Source organism: Lepisosteus platostomus, chromosome 3, assembly GCF_059453375.1.
Source record: "Lepisosteus platostomus isolate fLepPlt1 chromosome 3, fLepPlt1.hap1, whole genome shotgun sequence".
NCBI classification, from domain to species: Eukaryota; Metazoa; Chordata; class Actinopteri; order Semionotiformes; family Lepisosteidae; genus Lepisosteus; species Lepisosteus platostomus.
This window is the reverse complement of record NC_142613.1, coordinates 302470-322012: the sequence shown is the minus strand read 5'-3', so window position 1 is coordinate 322012 and position 19543 is coordinate 302470. Positions and strand designations below refer to the sequence as shown.

At 44.3% G+C, this 19543-nt stretch overlaps 2 protein-coding genes across 4 annotated transcripts; both read left to right on the top strand.

The window, feature by feature from the left end:
- Positions 1-7: 7 nt before the first annotated feature.
- Positions 8-6036, top strand: lrrc23 (leucine rich repeat containing 23). 2 transcript variants are annotated; one of them, XM_088623561.1, is made up of 8 exons: positions 8-100; positions 1679-1873; positions 2720-2829; positions 3134-3396; positions 4074-4204; positions 4514-4650; positions 4958-5162; positions 5634-6036. In XM_088623561.1, the coding sequence occupies exons 2-8, from the start codon at positions 1718-1720 to the stop codon at positions 5673-5675; spliced, it is 1044 nt and encodes a 347-aa protein (XP_088479687.1). In that variant the 5' UTR covers positions 8-100; positions 1679-1717; the 3' UTR covers positions 5676-6036. The 2 variants fall into 2 exon arrangements, with proteins under 2 accessions (XP_088479687.1, XP_088479688.1); XM_088623562.1 differs by having other exon boundaries at positions 100-229.
- A 1653-nt stretch (positions 6037-7689) lies between these two features.
- LOC148673891 (uncharacterized) lies at positions 7690-18093 on the top strand. Of its 2 annotated transcripts, none has more exons than XM_088623564.1 (5): positions 7690-7837; positions 13837-13875; positions 15179-15472; positions 16226-16351; positions 16872-18093. In XM_088623564.1, exons 1-5 carry the CDS (start codon positions 7810-7812, stop codon positions 17132-17134), a joined length of 750 nt encoding a protein of 249 aa, XP_088479690.1. In that variant the 5' UTR covers positions 7690-7809; the 3' UTR covers positions 17135-18093. The 2 variants fall into 2 exon arrangements, with proteins under 2 accessions (XP_088479690.1, XP_088479689.1); XM_088623563.1 differs by lacking the exon at positions 7690-7837 and adding an exon at positions 8956-10602.
- Positions 18094-19543: the final 1450 nt, after the last annotated feature.

Below are 19543 nucleotides of genomic sequence, written 5' to 3'. Positions count from 1 at the left end.
CCTCCCATATCATTGGGCAGCAGGCACGCCAAGCCACGCCTCCTCGCCGGTGCGGTCTCCTTGACAACAGCTGTCAACTGTGTTACCCAGCAGCAGGACGGTAGGGAAATCTTTCCTTTTCCTTACAATGTGTCAATACGACAGTAAATAAGTGAGAAAATAATCTCAGCGGTTTCCCTTGAGCTCGGATGAATTCAGAGGTGGTGTCCGGGCAGAGCGTGTTGCAAACGTAAAAACTCGCACTGATTATTTCTCCAAGTAGTTGCGTTTCGTTTCGACAGTAACGCGTTAGTTGCTGCCGGAGTGGATGCGAGCCGGGTCGACTCTGGGCACTGGGCCGGGCTGAGCCGCCAGTACCCGCTCCCCTAGTGTTCTGTCTTGGGCTGAGGAGGACCGGTCTCCCTCAGGACCTGCGAGAGCCAGGGACAAGAGCCGAGTGGGATCAGGAAAAACACATTGTGATTATTTCATGAGGAATCTTCATGACACCCAGGAATCAGTCTGGTTTGCGGATGTTTATGGAGTAATTGTGGATTGAACCCGCTTGGCTGTGGGCTATCCCGCAGGCAGAGAGAGGAGTGCCCCAGCGCAGCACTGTGGAGGAGAGTGTGTGTGTGCGTGTGATATGTACTGTTTATACAGTATTTGAGTGCCGGTGGGAATGATTATGATTTAGAAAAGCTGGGACGAACGAGGCTTGGTTGTGCTCTTCTCTTCTGAGCTTCACTTTATTTTCTTTCCTGGGAATCTCACTGTGCCTACAGTATGTGAGCTGTACAGCAGCACTGCTGAGCGCGCAACAAGCTCGCACAACAACAATGTAAGACGCCTGATTCTCAGTGTGCAATCGACTAAGACACAAGTGCTTCGTGGGTTAAAGGCTTTGTGGGGAGCGAGGAAGTGGCGTCTTCGACCTGAAGGGTTTCCAGTGAGGAGCAGTGTCGACCGGAGCTGCAGACGAACAAGACGAAGTTCATTTGACTCTGAAAAGCAGAAAGAAAAAAACACTAATTTCAGTTGTCGAATCGTCTTTGGTTTCTCTATCTGTAGTCTGTGAAGCCGGCTTCTTACAATGTTACTGTGTGTCCATACAGCAGATCTGTCTTTATGTTTTGAAAGAAGAAAATAAAAAAACAACACACAAGTAGCTTTATATAAGGAGCTGAGACACAAATAAAGAAAATGAATGAAGTAAGACTAAAAAAGCTGTTACCTGAAACCCTCTAACAGGCCCTTGTTGAGGAATGCTGAGCCCACACCATTCAGTCTGCCCGATGACCACTCAAATACAACTGGGCTTAATCAGTGAACAAAGCAAGGTGGCCGTAGGGCTAAATCTAGAGTTTAATTATATTTTTTGTGGCTTTTAAACTAATCAATAACAGTTTATTGTATTGCCTCACACCTGAAGAAGGCTCCAAGGCCGAAACGTTGTGTTTTCTTTCTTCTCTTTTCAGAATGGAATAAACCTGTTACTTGTTCCTCTGAAAATCTTTATTATGATGGTAAATTTACCTGTGATTGAAATACGAATTTAATGTCCATCAACAAATGCAGAAATGCAAACAGATTAGCTGTCTGATAAGCTAGTGTACAGTGTATAGCTGCACTGTCCTGGTTTCTTGTTAGAAAGAAAGAGCTGGTCACATGTGTTCCATGAACGCTATCTGTTTTTAAGGTCCTTGTGCAGCTGAGGTGGACACAGAGACAGGAAGTGATGTCGGACCGAGAGGAAGAAGGGGTGGAGGACAAAGTGGAGGTGGCGGAGCCTGGGAACACAGCTTCCATCTTGGACTCGGAGGGAGAGGAGGGTGGCAGAGAGGAAGGGGAAGGACAAGGAGAGGAAGAGGCATTGCTTGAGAAGGAAGAAAAGGTGAAGCTATTGATTTGTCTGAATCTGAATGCTGCATTCCTGCACAGCTAGCCACTGTCATCAATCCCTTGTGTTCCAGACAACAGCCCAGGCCTACAGCCTACCTTTGAGCCAGTGTTGGCTCTGCTGTTTATAGTCACCAGTGAGACCAGCAGACAGCACGTCTGCTGCTGTTTCCCAGCAGGAGCTGAGTTAACTGGTGGATGTTAATCTGCCGGCCTGTGTTTCTGCTGTATTTCCTCTCTTGCAACTGATACCAGATTCTTTGTCCAGAGAGTCAGCAAACTGAGCTGGAGCCATTTTATGTCTTCTAAACTTCTAAATCGTAGCTGTTGTCACAAGGCAAATGTTGGGTAGAAGTTTTGATAGCAACAGCTGAGGCATAGCTGAGTGGAAATAACATACTGGTGCAGTGTTGGAGCAGTTTGAATTTACTGAATCAATTAGAAACAGGGACAGGAACCTCAGGCTACAAGGAATCAACCTCAACATTTACACCCAGATTCAAGAGTACAAGAGCAAAGAGCAAGTACAAGGGTAAAAAATACATGAATCTGTCTGCTGTGATACAAATGGCTGATCAGTTCAAGAAATGTCTGAATGCGATCCTTGGATCAATAAGTTACTAACTACAGAACTGGCCAGATGAGCCGAATAGCCTCCTCTTATTTGTGACCTTTCTTATGTTCTGACTTCATCATAACATTGTTTCTGAACACATAATTCTAAGCATAGTAATCATCGGCTTGCTGTGACACTGGTATAGCATGCGTGCAGCTGTCTTTTATCTGCAGAGCCTCTCCACACCTGCCTGAGCTGTAACAGAGCTGGTTCTCTCTCCCTCAGCTGGAAAGCTGCGCTCTGACATCAGAAATGATCTCCGAAGGCCTGTCCCTGCTGTGTCGCACTGGCAACGGACTGGCACACGCCTTCGTCCGGCTGGAACTCAAGGAACGGTGAGCATTCAGCAGCCTTTGACCACTCAAGCTTCTGGATCCCTTTGTACCACAGGCCCCAAAACTCATTTTTTGTGGCTGATTGCGCACATGTGCAACAAACACGTCACCGTTTCTTCAAAACAACTCTCCAAGACCCAATACATGTGGAAAAGTCATATCAGGAACCCAACTATATATCCTCAGAGACAGATCTCAGCACCCTGAGTGATGGGAAATGTAGTGTGTGAAGTGAAAGTGGACAGCAACAGTTATAACCATTAAGGATTTGGTGTTGACCTCTGTATTTCTCTCATCTGTCCAGGGGCTTAACAGACCTCAACATATTGTCCAGCTTTGTCCACCTGCGTTTCCTGGACATCTCCTCCAATTACCTGTCTGACCTCTCCCCTCTGGCCTCCCTCTCTCATCTGCTGTGGCTCAAAGCAGATGGAAACCTGCTGGATGGGTTCAAAGGTCAGCCCCTGGGCCAGCTGGAGTACTTGCAGTGGCTGAACTTAGCGTCCAATCGGATCAAAAACACGGAGGGGCTGGGAGGGCCCTCCTTGGAGACCCTCAACCTGACTGGTCAGTCTGACTGCTGTTTGCCACTGCACTTCTGAAACAGTGATTGCTGCTGACTCACAGTTTCATAGGCAGACGGAGCACCTTCACAAAGGGTCATCTCACACAAGAACTACAGCAAAAAAAACTACACACTATTGACAACAACCTCTGTTCTAGACATACTGACATTTTTATGAACTCTAGGATCATGACCTGAAAAACATTGCATTTTCTTATCATTGAACTTTGGACATTATTGCGCTTTCCCAAAGTATGTATAGATAAAATATACTAAACAAAACAAATATATATATATTAAACCAACTCCCACGCATGGCTCTTTGCAACAGGCTGAGGGATCTTTGACAGGTGCAGCAGGCTGTGTCATTCTTCACTGCCTGTCTTCAGAGCACAGGAAGAGTGGTGGAAGTTATGAGCCTTAGATTTTAGTGTGCAGGTCTGCTTCTCCAGAATGCTAATTGGTGCATCTGTATCACTTCCATTGTGTTTCTGGAGTCTCTTATTGGTGTCATTGTCTACAATACGCATTTTGTGTAATTCTCAAATGTTGTTTTTGATCATATACTTATATTGGTATATAACAATAATATTCCAGAAAAAAAAGGGAAAACAAAGAATGAGTGCCTACTTGCCTAGTGCAATGGCTGACTGTCTCCATTCATTTATTCCATTCCCAGGCAATGGGATTCAGTCAATATCTGGCCTGGACTATGGGCGCCTGGCGAACCTGGTAACCCTGGAGCTCAGAGGGAATCGCCTGGAAACCACAGACGGGATCTACCTGCCCAACCTGCGCAGACTGTACCTGGTGTGACTGCGGGTTGTTCTGCTGAGAATGTGAAGTGAAGTGCAGCTGTGTCTCATCGCAGCAGAGCACAGACACCACCTAGTGACAGGCCATAGGTGGCAGCTCTAGCAACATGCTTTCACATTTCCTGATTACATGCAAGACATCATAATTCACACGCAATACATCACTTTATTATCACAACGTTATTCCATAACACTCAATAAAATGCCTTCAGAATCTTCATCATGTAGCTCAGTGCTAAAATGCACTATGAAGAAGAGCAGCAGTGACAGCACAGTCTGTATTGACTTCTGCTTCCCTTCCCAGGCCCAGAACCTGATCAAGCGTCTTGAAGGGCTGGAGAGGCTGGAGAAACTCACCACTCTGCACCTGAGAGATAATCGCATTGAGTCCCTGGAGGGCTGCAGCGAGGGAATGAAGTCCCTGCAGTATCTCAATATGAGGTGGGGCCTTATCTCCAGCTCACTGGACCTCAGTGATGAGTATACCTGAACGCTGCTCGGGATCTCCTTGGAGTGCTTGCAAGACAGATTGTTTGATGGAAAAAAAAACAACCTTTATATCAAAAGTTTGGAACTCAAAGTCAAATTAATCATATTCCTGTTTTATTAGTCCCACAAAATACTTTTAAATAAATCAATTCCAACTGCTAGAGCTGAAAGCATATATATATTCATGTTCATCAATGCTGGTGTGGAAGGCGGCGGACTGCATTGAAGTGTCTCGGCGTCCCTCTTGTGTCTGTCCCAGGGGAAACCTGGTCTTCTCTCCGCGAGCCCTGCTGTCTCTGGCTCCAGTGGCGGGCAGCCTGCGGGCGCTGGTGCTCTCCGAGAACCCCCTGTCCGAGAGCGAGGACTACCGCATGAGCGTCCTGCTGCGGCTCCCCCTGCTGGAGAGGCTGGACAAGGACGCGGTGACTGCCGAGGAGAGGAGCGAGGTGGCCGAGAGACAGAGGGTAGGTCAGGCGTGGTGCTGTCACGCTCACGTCCCCCTGGGGCGCCGCTCTTCCTGTTTTCATTCAGACTCGCTTTCAGTCGGCTTAAAGAATGCGATAACCGCCCCACTGAAGCACTGCCCTCTCTGAGTCATGTAAAGGATCTGCATTTGATTCGCACCAACACTATGAAACCTTTGGTGTTGCAAAGTCAAGCCAGAGAACTTGGGATGAACAGTGCAACACAGAAGTGTTGGACAAGCTGCACAGCTGCGTTCTGTACGCTGTTACCCTGGGTTCTATATATGTTTCTAGCTTTATCTATCAAGTGTTGGGCTGGGAGGCGTAAGAGCTTCTGTGCCGGCAGCACATCTCTGGCAGGGGAATGGCGACCACAGCTGGGCAAGGAGTTTCCAGAGTTGCTCCACAGCGAGGGTAGCCCTCGAGCACACGTTTCCATTAGCGTGAGTGTCTGTTATTTGACTCTTTCAGGAATTTGGAGATGAAGAAGTCACGGAGCAAGAAGAGTATTAACTGCCGCGATCAGCCCACATGTTATAGTGTGGGCTAGGAGCAGCCAAGCAGACCAAGCAGACAGAGTGTAAGAAGAGGGAGCACCTCCTCTGACACAGCAACAATCTCTGCAGCTTTCACAAGCACTCGTTATCACCCAGCCTCTCTCTGAACATATCCTCTAATGTTTCATGTGGTTTCACAGACCATCTAACATTCAGTGTGATTTCACATCTAATGCATTGTTTTGCAAGTATTACAAAGAAGCAGCAGGCTACAGTCAGTAATGTGCATCACTCTGCTAAGTTCCACATCACATTTATCTTTTTATTGCTTTTGTTACTTTTCAAGAAAATGAATAAAGAAAAATATACATAAAAGAGGATGTAATCTGATATTGATTCTTGCTTTTATATTGCTTCTTGCTGTACTAAAAATTTTTTAAAAAATAAAAAATTGAAGGAAAGTGTCATGTGATGGAAGCAATCCTGCCAATATCTTCAGTCTAGTTTTTACTTTTGGCAGACTGGAGAACAGCGTACAGTACCTTATACCCAGGGTCCGTCAGACCTTGCGGCTTTAATGGAGCTGTGCTCCTCTGTTCCGGTGCTGGATTGACAGAGACTGGAAGGCATTGCAGACATTCGGATTGTGAAGGGATTGAAAACATTGACACCAAGGATTCAGGTGAAGGTGGGAGGAACCCTGGGTTAGCGTTAGTCATGAGCACTGAACCAGATACATGCAGGGCATACAGTTTATGATGTGCTTAGATTTTTTGAAGGCTTTTAATAAAGTCATTAGCAATTCTCGATCTGCAGGCACTAGGTATTTAGGGAAATACACGTGTTTGGACTCAGAACCAATTATTAAATAGAGAACAACATATATTAATAAGGGGTGAAAACTCAGATTGGGGTGACAGAATTAGTGGAGTATCACAAGGATCTGTATTATGACCACTGCTCTTCCCACTTAAGATCAGTGATCTAGATTCTGGTACAGGTATTTAACTCGTGAAGTTTGCAGATGATACCAAATTAGGAAGATTAGCGAACACTACAGAAGCAGATTTAGAATTCAAATTCAAAACAATTAAAATTCAAGAGTGGCCAAACACATCTCAGATGATGATTATTGTAGGCGATGGCAGGCTTTTTCATGGAGATAGTTAAAACATAAATTATGAGCTTACAAACAAGAGGAGAACATTTGGCCCTCTACAGCAGCTACAGTAAGTGATCCAAGGATGTCATCCAGCCACTTCCTGAAAGGCGCCAGTGTACTGGCCTCAGCAACATGGTTGGGCAGATTCCCTCTGCTCTCTTTCAGGGGTTCTTGTGGCAAAAGACTGTGATCTCCTCTGTTCCTCTTGTGTTTCCACATCTAGCCACACTGCTATTTGTAACAGCAGAGTCATTCAAAGAGAAGACATAACAGGATGTGCATGTCAACGCACAGAGGACAGCCAGCACTAGAGAGCTCCAGTCTGCAGTCTTTAGTCTGCAGCCACTGTCCCCAGCCCTCCTGCACAGCTCCCTCATGCACTGGCTAGATTGGTCTCTTCAAGCAATTCGAGTTTCAGCTTGATTCACTGTACATTGCGCTAAAGTGTGCACTTGTCTCTGAAGGCAAATATATTACTGCAATATTCCACGCATTTCAAATATATACATGCTACAAATTGGTTTGTGTCAAGGTGGTATAGTGTGCCACATTTGTTTTTTTTTTTCATTCTTTATTTTTCCAATAAAAAAAATCTTTTCCTAACAGAAACTCCTCTCTGTGGTTGGTTGGAGTTACAAAACATAGAAATATTTCTCTTTTCTTCAACAGAAGATATAATTTCCTTCCTGGTGTTTAGCCATTTTACAGCTGAAACTTCCCTTTTGTGTTTTATCTAATGTCTGATATTCTTCTCAGTATTCTGCCTCCTAAAGCCCTTATTTCTCAAGGAGAAAAAACGGGGGGGGAGGGGGTTATATTTGCTCGTGACTGAAACATTCTGAGCTTAAAAAAGAGGAACTTGACTTACTGACTCCTGTTGTCATCTGTCATTTCTGATCACCACATCAGTGCTGCAGCGGCAGAGGCTAGTCGAGTTGTGAAGCTATCTGGCAGAACAAGACTCTTTCCTGTCCCTGGAAGTATAGCCATGCTGTTTGCTGTCCTGCTCCTGATCGGTGAGGCTGGCTGTGCGTCTCTTCGATGTCGGCTGGTTCTTTCTTTTTGTTCTCTTCCTTTTAATATATTTTACTCCTGTTTCTCCCTGTCTTATTTTATTTTTCCCATTTTCTGCATCTCTTTATTCTTTATTTTTTCACAAGTCTATAAAGAAGAGCCTCTTGTCCTCTGTTTTAAATGCACTTCCATGAAGCCTCAACCTGTGCCATCTGGTTCATATTTCACCGATGGTTTTGTAGATGTTCATAGGATTGATGTTTGTCAATGTCTTTGAGGATTGTAAATACTAAAATCCCATCCCCTTACAGTCTTCTCTGTTCATAAAGACAAAAGGTTTGAGCATTTTTTGCCATGTTCATGATGTTTAACATGCCTGATTTTGAATTCTGTTTTAACTATATATTTTAATATGTCTGCCTTGATTATTGTCTAAGAGTAAATCTTTCTCATAGGTAGCCTCTTCTAGTTCAGAGGTTCAGATATTACATTTCTAGTTTATGTTTCAGATATCTGCATGTAGCCTTTTCTTTAAGTCATCTGCCAAGATATGCCAGTCCTGGATTTTGTATTAATATCTTTGAAGCTTCTATGGTTGCTAATCCAATTCATTTGACTCATTTACTTACTTCACCAGGATGTAGATCACAGGTCTTAAGTAGGAAGGGCAGTGGTCCTGGTGCAAAAGCCTGAGCAGCTCTGATGACATCACTCCCATGGGTCACTCTGTAGGAGTGCAAGCAGTCTCATAAGAGATCACTGCAGTTTTAGAAAGACCCCTGGAGAACTGAGCACAGAGGCATCACTGTTCTCCCTAACATGGCCAGTCTCCTGTGACAGGACAAAGGACATTTTTGGAAAGAATGTACAGTATGTTTTAGCACAGAAAGAATATTTCTGATGGTAGAAATGCAGACCTTGCCTGTCTAGTTGTCAAACATCTCCCATGACAGGTGTGTTGGCCTAAAGGAACCGTGTGCACCTGAATTCCTCAGCTCCCATGGATCTCTCAGAAGAGTTCATTTGGATCTGAGCTACTCGGAAGTAGAGTTGAGAGGAATGGGAGGTCCTACCTCACACTTCTGAACTTTTGCCAGTAATGTCACTGTTTTCCTGTCCTCATATTTCTGCCTTTATTGTGCTTTATCATGGTTTCCTGTGGTTCGTGTCATGCTCTGCTATAACTGCAATACTTTTCTGTGCCCCTGCTGATAGTCTTCAGCGACGGCAGTGTTTGAATTGATCTCAGCACAATGCCAAGTACAGGTCTGCAAGCTGAGACCCGCAATGGAGAATAACACATCGGAGTCTGTGCTTGGGCAGAAATAAATCCATTGGAATAGGATAGCAAGATGAAGTAGTTAGCTGTGACATTAATGATCTTGCTAGCGTTCTCACACTTCCATGAGAAACTACTTTTTCAGATATAAAGCCACAACCTCTTGATTAGTGGTTAAACAAGTCTTTGCCTGTTCTGCTTTTTGGAGAGAGAATTCTTTATTGGCTTTCAATGAAAGAATACAAAGATAAGAAATTTCTCATTTAGAGAGTTGGAATTGATTACAAAACTATAAAAGCCTGTTCTTGTAGCATGGAGCTTCTGAAGGGAAATCGTATGCGAGCTCTTGAAAGATCTATTTCTGTTTCTACAGTGCGATTGGAAACTGTTATCTGGCTGGGATTTTTTACATTGAGAGAACACCGTAAAAATGCAAACATCTTCTCTAGAAACAAGTAACAGGTTTATTCCATGCTGAAGAGAGAAGAAAGGAAACAATGTTTCGACTGTGGAGTCTTCTTCGGTGTGAAGGCTCAATGAAAGAAACACCGAAAAAGACTCCACAGCCGAAACGTTGTGTTTTCTTTCTTCTCTTTTCAGCATGGAATAAACCTTTTACTTGTTCCTTTGCAGCCTACACATACTGACGCAGCTCCCTACTTGAGCTAAATCTTTTCTAGGATCTTTCTGTTTGGATTTGGTAAGTAGGACTAAACTAAAGGATCATCTGTAAGATCCTGTGGATGGAGAAAGTTAGGTCTTGTTCTTTGACTAAAGCAACAGTTGTAATGGTCACAGTTAAGTTTCGGTTTAGATTTTCCTAAGATAAAAATGAGATATTTAAATCAGAGGATGTTGTGCCAAAACTGTACTTTGCACTAGTAAAATATAATTTAATTCAGGTAGTCACAATGATACAAAAAAATATATTGCGTCTCTGGAATCAATCAAAAGCCCCCAGACACACCCTTGGACTTAAAGAAATGTACTTCTCTGGCGGATTTAAAAAAACGGAATCTTTTAAGTCTTGCACAGAAAGGTTACAAGATATCCGATTCAAATTTTAGAAATCCTCAAAGACACCGACATCGTCAACAATAAAATGGACAGTGAATCGTGATCTGGCTGCATGTAAGTACACATTCCTCCAGCCCTGGGGTCCCTGCACTGGCTCTTGTCAGGTTTCGTGTCGACTTCAAAATCCTCCTGCTCACCTATAAGGCTCTGCATGGCTTGGCACCTCAGTCCCTGTCTGAGTTGCTATCGTCATACTCTCCACCTCTCAACCTTCGTGTAACGAACAGTTCTTTCCGGACCCTATGCGGACGACACAATCCGACGGAGTGGGGAAACACTGGGGAAACGTCATGCAGGAAAACGGGGCTGAAGACAAGGGGGCGTGTCCAAGGTGCGCTGGTGTACGGGGGAGGTGTGGCCGAGGCGAACAATCCGAGAGAGTAGTCCTTTGGGAATATCCAAAACACAAGGGTAAGTCCAAAACCAGAAGATCCATCAGAAGAAGGAATTAAAAACCACGAAGGCCGGGTCGGAACCGGCGGACGGGGAACAGGAACGGGAACAGAGGTTAAAACCTTAACGGGACCAGGCGCTTCCAGATCCCGAACTCGCACGATATGGAAATCAGATGCAGAGCCCGGATGAGCGTCAGCGCCTGGCTTTTAAGGGGGAACGGGAATAGGGATCAGGTGCAAACAATGGGAGGGAACGAGGAAGAGCTGGAGCTCCCTTAAGAGGAGGGGTTAGCGATCGTGACACTTCGCTCATCTGACTCTCTGTTCCCTGTTCCCCAAACCCATCTACACACTGTGGGTGACAGGGCCTCCTCCTGCTGCGCCCCTAAACTCTGGATATCAGAGAGTCACCTTCCCCCAGCTCCTTCAAATCCAGACTCAAAACCTTATTCTTCAGAAAGGCTTTTGTTAATAGGAAACTCTTATTTTTAATTGTAGTAACACTATCTCTTCTACTCATAATTTTTATTTATTTTCTTACCGTGAAACACTTTCAGAAGCTATTGGTATTTTATTATTATTGCTATAGCTATTGCTAAATGATTATTATTATCACTCAGAGGGGACAGGGCAGTGGGAGACTAGAACAAGCTACCTGTCCTTATTGTCTGTCACGTTCCACATCCCTCCTCTAGAGGGCGCTCCTACCCTTTTCTGTTATTAGGTTCTATTATTTCCCGGTGTGTCTTGTTTGTATTTCGGGTTTAAAAGCCCAGCGTCTCCGCAGTTCGTGGCTCAGCTTTGGAAGATGGACATCTGAAGGCCCGCCTGCCACCAGGCTTGGAGGAAGCCCAAGGGCACAGGCCTTCATCCCAGACGTCCTGACCTCTGAGCCCGGGGCTCGGAGCACCTGGTCCTGTCATGCATTTATCTCTCAGTGTTCCTGGTCTTGGTTGCCCTTCCCGGGGATTGTAATCGTCCTCGTCTCGGATGGATCTCCCGGCTCCTGGATAACGGAGTGTGCCCTGACTACCTCTATGGGACTTCCCTGGATTTGGTTGCCTTGGCGTTTCCCCCCCTAGCACCAGATCACTGCGTTCACTGCCCCCTGTCTGTCAGCCCGTCCTGACCCTGCTGTGTCTTGCCCTGATGTCCTTCTCCAGACTCTCCCATACGGTCTTATTACACACTTTGTGGGAGTCTGACCCGGCTCCCATGACATCATCGAAGTGCCCTGGCTTCTCTGAAACAGCTGGACGAGATCACTGAGCGTTTTTCTATTTACAATCACATGAGCTAAATGGGCTGAACGGTCTCCTCACATTTTCAAACTTTCTTACTTCTTATGAAACTGGATTTTTGTTATCTAGAAAACTCTCCTTTAGTATTGGAATGGATTGTCAGGGTACATTACGGAGGCAGAAATATATCTTTGCACTATAATAGAATTGCTAAGTGTACAGGTAGACAGTGTGTAACAACAGACTGAACATCCTGCCAATCCCGGGCCATATTTCTAAAGTGAAAAAAAGATATTTTCCAAATTTTTCACGCATTTTTCGAGACTCAAAAAGATAGGATTTCTGACTATGGCTGACATATGAATAGGGAAGCTGTGAAGATTCCTGTGCAGCTCCTGAGCTTTTTCAGCTGACATTTTCTATCCACCAGTAAAAGTTCTGTTCTGTCACAATGTACGGTAGCTTCAGGGAATTTGATGTCAGCCAGAGTTTGATGTCACGCAAACAAGAGATAAGTGATGGAGGGGGGAGACCAGTGAGGGGAGAAGTTTTAACATAAATCTATGCAGAGTATCATCTACAGTACATACAAGTGAAGCTGAAGACCATGCTTGCTTGCTAAGAGAAACCATATAAAAATACAAAGCAAAGGGCCCAAGACTGAACCCTGAAGCACACCGTGATTAACTGGGCCATGGGGGATTTATGAGGACCAAGGGAGACAAAATGTTGCCTGTCAATCAGATAAGAGCAGAAGCAGTTAAAGACAATACCGACAATAGACAAGAATGTTTGCAAGCATTTGAGAAAAATTGAACAATTTACTGTATAGAAGCCTTGCTAAGATCAGGGACCAAAAGAATACTTATATGCACAGAGTAAAGTGTAAAAACTAAATAATTCACAACCCTGACAAGAGTAGTCTCAGTGCTACAATTAGAGTAAAACTGAACTGGAATGGTTCAAACAGATCATTAACTATCATCTGAGACTGTAGTTGATGTGCAGTCACACTTTCTAAGATATTAGATAGATATGGTCAATAGAAAATGGTCTATAGTTCATAATTATTTCAGAATCCAAACCAAGTTTCTTTAATATAGGAGTGATTGATACAGTCCTGCTGTTGATGATGTTGACAGTTTAAGGGCAGATGTCAGGGAGGCACTCTTTCAGTAAAGAGGTAGGGATGGGATTTAAGCAACAAATGTTTTTTTTGCAGCTGTTAGTAGGTTTTGCAAGTTGACCTCAATTAACTAAACTAAATTCAGAAAATTCTGGTACAGAGGGAAATTCAATGGAATAGCCAGGGCTCAAACAGTTGTCCAAATTCTGTACAAAGTTGAGGCTTGATTCAGGTAATTATAGATCTATAGCATCAATCTTTGACTGAAAGAATTGCAAAAACTTTAGAGGTCAGAAGTAGAAGAAAGCAGAGTTGTAGTGAGCTTTTTAACAACAGAGAAGAGCACTGTATGATTTCCTAGTCCAGAGCTGATTGTATCTGATATACAGGAGGATCTGGCAGAAGTCAGAGCAGCTGTGTAGACCTGCAGGTGTTCATTAGAAGCCTGAGTGTGAACCACTGGGCCAGATGTTTTGCTTAAGTGCTCCAGATGCCATGCGGTTAGTTTCAAAGAGAAGTTCAGGTGTGAACCATGGAGAGGAAACTGAGCGAGTTTTAAGGGGTAGGAAGTTTATCCAAAGTAGGTTCAGAATTAGAGAAATCAGAGTGGTTTTAAAACAGATTGTGCAATGCACAATGGTACAAAGCTTCACAGCATGCATGCAGTAGACAATACATCATATGAAGAGGGTTGGCATAGTGTTGCAGACAGTGTAGAAGAATTTAGGTTGAGACAGACTGAAGCAGGCCCACTTTGCCATGTGTCCTGAAAACACAGATTGTACTGAGTGCTAACTGAACTGGTAAGAGCTGTATTCACTGTGTGTTTGTTTCCCAGACGCTTTAAAATGAATAAATTACATTTTGTTTCATTTTCACACAGGTGATCTCTGTGACATTTGGAAAGTACCTACAGTCCAGGGTAGAGTAATTTCTTAATTCTTACCTACTCTTTTTTTAAAATAAAAATGTGTTATCTACATGGCTATTTTGAAGTGATTTTAGGCAGAATTACTGGAAATAAAGATATATATTTCCTTGTCAGGTTAAAACACAGCCTTCACTCAGAAGCTAAAATGCAGAATGCTGAGTTTTTCCAATAGTGACTGAGGAGCAATGAATTGGCCACCTGTGGAACTACATGGTTAAGAAGAGTAATGAGACAAGCTTTGACATTGTGTGATACTGTAGTACACTACAGTCATTGATCACATCTTGTATGACACTGTGTGATACTGTAGGACACTGCAGTCATTGATCACGTCCTGTGTGACACTGTGTGATACTGTAGGGCACTGCAGTCATTGATCACGTCTTGTATGACACTGTGTGATACTGTAGGACACTGCAGTCATCGATCACGTCCTGTATGACACTGTGTGATACTGTAGGACACTGCAGTCATTGATCACGTCCTGTATGACACTGTGTGATACTGTAGGACACTGCAGTCATTGATCACGTCCTGTGTGACACTGTGTGATACTGTAGGACAATGCAGTCATTGATCACGTCCTGTGTGACACTGTGTGATACTGTAGGACACTGCAGTCATCGATCACGTCTTGTATGACACTGTGTGATACTGTAGGACACTGCAGTCATCGATCACGTCCTGTATGACACTGTGTGATACTGTAGGACACTGCAGTCATTAATCACGTCCTGTATGACACTGTGTGATACTGTAGGACACTGCAGTCATTGATCACGTCTTGTATGACACTGTGTGATACTGTATGGAACTGCAGTCATTGATCACGTCCTGTGTGACACTGTGTGATACTGTAGGACACTGCAGTCATTGATCACGTCCTGTGTGACACTGTGTGATACTGTAGGACAATGCAGTCATTGATCACGTCCTGTATGACACTGTGTGATACTGTAGGACACTGCAGTCATTGATCACGTCCTGTATGACACTGTGTGATACTGTAGGACACTGCAGTCATTGATCACGTCCTGTATGACACTGTGTGATACTGTAGGACACTGCAGTCATTGATCACGTCTTGTATGACACTGTGTGATACTGTATGGAACTGCAGTCATTGATCACATCCTGTGTGACACTGTGTGATACTGTAGGACACTGCAGTTATTGATCATGTCCTGTGTGATACTGTAGGACACTGCAATCATTGATCATGTGTCTGGCCTGCCGAGAGGTTTTCCAGGGGCTTGTGGACATACCGCATGTGGATTTGTGCTCTCTCTCCCAGCGGAGCTACAGAGGCCCAACATCTCCATCAGCGGTCCTGTGGGAAGGGTGACCTGGGGGCAGAACTTTTCCATCAGCTGCTCCGCGGTGCCCCAGCTCACAAACGGCACCTTCCGCCTCGTTCTGCCCGACGGAACCAGGACCACATCTCAGCCAGCTGTCAACCACACGGCCATCTTCCCCCGTCTTGCTACGCGTCTCTCAGACCAGGGGAGCTACAGCTGCCTCTACGAGGTTGTTAGCATTAATCGCACCTTTAACGAATCAAGCAGCCCGTTCAGTGTGATGATAAAAGGTAAGGAAACGATCTGAGGGGATCACAGGTTCCCCGGGGGGTCCTGTGGCAGTCGCTGCACTGCTGTGTAGCGTCTTGAGGAAGGTCTTCACAAGCACTGCCTGATGTTCCTGAAACAACTGCTGTCATTGTAATAATGTCTATACTTAAAAACTCTACTTCAGGATATGTTAATGTAATGACAATATGTGCAATTGAAAGTATTTATTGTAACTTGACATAGGAAGGACAATTATGTCAAATCTAGATTATCGCATGAAATATCTGTGAAGCAGATCCAGAACTAAGGAATACAGAGACCTTTTGGTCTCTCCTCTGAACAGCTGTTTCTGTTTCCTCTTATTCTAAATCTGTAACTAGTCTCCCACTGATGTTGATAATGTGATCATTTTGCTTCACAAGTGTGTGTTTATTTTGTGTTCTTTTGGCTAGAGATTACTTAATGGAGAAACTGGCAACATCTGCTCAGTTCAGGCCAGATCACACCAGACTATAAACACTAAAAACTGTTATACGTCAACAGTTTGCAGTGTTCTGATGTGTTCAGTGGACTGTGATATAATTACAGGGCAGTGTTCTGCTGTGTTCAGTGGATTGTGACACAATTACAGGACAGTGTTCTGCCGTGTTCAGTGAACTGTGATATAATGACAGAGCAGTGCTCAGGAACAGTATAGACACTCTAGAAGGAATTATTTTAGGTGGGTGAGGATCAACAAAACAGTGATGGGTTTCTGTGTGGTTTGATTGCAGAGTCAGTTCCTCTCATCACTGTTGTGTCAACAGCAGGGGGTGCTGTGTTACTCATCATCCTGTGCATCATCATCTTCATATCCTGTAAAAGGAAGAAGACCAGGGAGAGCCGCAGGAGCGAGCCAGGTGGGAAGCAGGCTGTACAGGGGGGGCCCGAAGGTGGGGCGTGAGCACCTGTAGAGCCGCACTGTGACAGTGATCATGAAAAGGGCTCTTACAGGGCCCCATCTGAGCCCACATTTAGAAGACATATCAGATGCTACTGCATCATTACTACTGTAGTTCATTACAGTACATCCTCTACAATTTAATGGAAGTCTGTCTGTTCTATACCCCTGGTAATCATTCAGAACAGCTGATTACTTATCTGGGTTAGGTTAGGGGATTGAGCTTGAGATGCAGTTGTTCTCTCCTCACTTCTGCTTTCTCTGTTGTAACTGATTGGCTTGTCCCGGTAGCATGAGGATGAAGCAGAGCTGCAGTAAATTAGAATTTGATCAGTATTTTATTGGATATGATCCCAGTGCGTGATCCCCCATGTGGGATCAACATAAACGGGTCAGAATTCCACAGGTTTCATTCTGCATCACGTTGCCCCCTGCCCTCTCTCTCTGCGGCCTTCATCACTGTGCCTGTCCTTCCACAGCCAAGATGACAGCGAGTGCCAGCCAGAGGCAAGACGACCCGGACTCCTGCGGGACTGGGCCAGACTACGAGAACCAGACGGCCGAGTACGACAGCGCCAGCTACGTCAACATGGAGTGTGCTGTTGAGAACGACAGCGACGCTGATTACATCAACACTGAGACCTTCGACCCGTCCCGGCCTGGGGCAGGAGACAGTGACAGCCAGCCCGATTACGAGAACTTCTCTCAGGCTGGTGCTGGGCAGGGCACAAGTAGAATGTGAGCAAATCCAGGACCTTCTTCTGTAAAGGGGAGGCTATTTTCACAGTGAGACATCCGAGTTCATCATCTTGTCCCATTGGCTGGTAGTGAAAGTGGGTTTATAGACAGGGGCCTCAGCATTTAGTTCTTGTTTGATCGCTATGGACAATAGCAGATGTCTGCGGCAGAAAGAAATATTTTTAAAAAACTGTAACAAGCCGTTGTTCTACTCCTTTAAAAACAACTAAGCACGACAGACTATGCACAGAACAAGCTAACTCTCTAATATCTCACTGAGCCAAGGGCGGAGAATTTCTGATCTCTCTGGATCCTTGTATAAGCTGTTACCTCCACACTGCTCAGTCAGGTTCACTGCAATCATAAACAAGGCTCTTAACGTTGTCTAAGCAAAACAGATATAGGTGACCTCAGTTAACGTGGCACTTTATGGCACACGAAGGCAAGGTATTCTGCTGTTACAATAACATACTGCTTTCATCACAGTTGTTTGTGAAGAAGGACATGATGCTCAAGCCAGATGCCCAGAATGTGGTAAAACAGGATGTACAGACAGTATGAAGTTTAGATCAGCAGTGCCTGGAATGGAATTTAATTTGGGTAACAACTAGAATAACCTTGATAACAGACCTGTATTAAAGTTGCTAACTAATGAAGGCATGTCGCTACCTAAAAAATAATACTGTTTCCAACTTTTGTGAAAGAGTATTGCACATACAGTACATGCTCGATTAGTGGCACTACTAAGGATGGACCCTCAAAGATCTCCACAACCTTTGAGATGAAAACCAGCTTCCTCATCACAGGCATTAGGAAGATCACGGAAGAAATGTACAGTATTTGCTCTCATGAGCACTATACAGTAATAATATGGTTATGTGGAAATCAGAATCACATTTTTCTCTTAGATTTTGAATTTCTGCCGTTTCTGAAAAAAGAATTATTAAAAAGGTTTGATTTAAAGATACTATTCCTGTGTTGTATCTGCAGCACAATGTGGTTGGTGCGTTTGGCTCTTAGCTGAAGGCATCCCAGAGGTCTATGTCCTGACCAACCAGAAAGCCCCAGACTGCTGCCAAGTATTCAGACCCTCTGTAACACCAACACAGACCAACAAGAGAGAGAAACCTTCCTTCTAAACTAAACAGAACATGACCTGCAGTTAATCTACTTCTCTGTAAACCCAGATGAATTGCAACCTATCTCCCTGTTCTAATAATGCATAAATAACTAACCAGGAGAAGCTGTTTTCATACAGGGATTCTTTAAACAGGAAATCAGAGCAGCAAACTCTCTTAACGAGGTTCAGACACGTAACTGGAGCCTGGTCTTCCTGGGTGATCTGGACGAGGACCTCTAGCCTTCTGCCTTCCTCCACTTTCCTCTCTCTTGTTTCTCCCATTTTCTGCTGTTTTATGCTGTGTCCCTGGACTGTTGATTGACACTTAATCACTTACCCAGAACTTCATGAACCAAGGCAAACCAGACGATTGCTTTGATCAGTGCACCTCACACCCTTCCCAGCACAACACACACTGTACCTGTACATCATACTTCCTTCCCTGCTTTGAAGCTCTGAGATCTTCCGAATGTTTACCCCAGCCAGGTGTTAACCACTGTATGTAGATACTTAAAGACACTTCAGTGGTCACTTACGATAGCTGTAACAGTATTGAAATGTAAAAAGGTTAAAAATAATCACTAAAGGTATCACTGCAATCTGAGTTTTCACCCCTTATCTATACCCCCAGCAGTTAGAAAATGGATGAAAGAGTGGATGGGGATGGGATGAGTGCCGTCAAGGTGTTGACTCATGGTGACCCTGTGGACAGTTTCCCACTCCCTATCAATAGTGTTTTCACAGAAAGGCACGAAGAAGATCGCCAGGCCTTTCTTCCACGCAGGTAGTGCTGGTGTTGTTGCTGTTGTCACAGAAAAGATAAGATTTTATCGTCCCCTGAGGGAAATTTTTTATGGACACCCAGCACTCCTGTACATTTAAATAGAATGTAACCAAAAAAAAGAAGAAAAGAAAAACATTGCACATCACTCTATTGCTCATGTACAGTATAACACATAACAACATGTAACATTTATAACACATCACAAAACATATCGCACTCAAGAGGGTTGAAAGAGTCAAAATTGTGTTTATCCTTGACATTTGCTTTGACAGCTTTAATGGATAGTGGAACACAGGAATGTCTGTATCTGTTTGACACACATTTAGGAACCCCGAAACATTTGCCAGAAGGAAGAAGTTGATATTCAGAGTTGAGGATGTGGGAATCATGTGATATCATTTTTCCTGCCTATTTGATCAGGGATTTTTCACAGGTTGTCTGCAGGGAGGGGTACTGTTTCACTCCCATGACCTTCAAATCCGTCTGGAAGAGGCGGTAATTTGCAATTT

Coding starts and splice junctions, on each gene's coding strand:
- lrrc23 (XM_088623561.1), top strand. CDS start 1,718: ATGTCGGACCGAGAGGAAGAAGGGGTGGAGGACAAAGTGGAGGTGGCG. Junction 4,205..4,513: donor ACCTGCGCAGACTGTACCTG/GTGTGACTGCGG, acceptor TTCCCTTCCCAG/GCCCAGAACCTGATCAAGCG. Junction 4,651..4,957: donor CTGCAGTATCTCAATATGAG/GTGGGGCCTTAT, acceptor TGTCTGTCCCAG/GGGAAACCTGGTCTTCTCTC.
- LOC148673891 (XM_088623563.1), top strand. CDS start 10,434: ATGCGGACGACACAATCCGACGGAGTGGGGAAACACTGGGGAAACGTC. Junction 10,603..13,836: donor GGAATATCCAAAACACAAGG/GTAAGTCCAAAA, acceptor ATTTTCACACAG/GTGATCTCTGTGACATTTGG. Junction 15,473..16,225: donor GTTCAGTGTGATGATAAAAG/GTAAGGAAACGA, acceptor GTTTGATTGCAG/AGTCAGTTCCTCTCATCACT.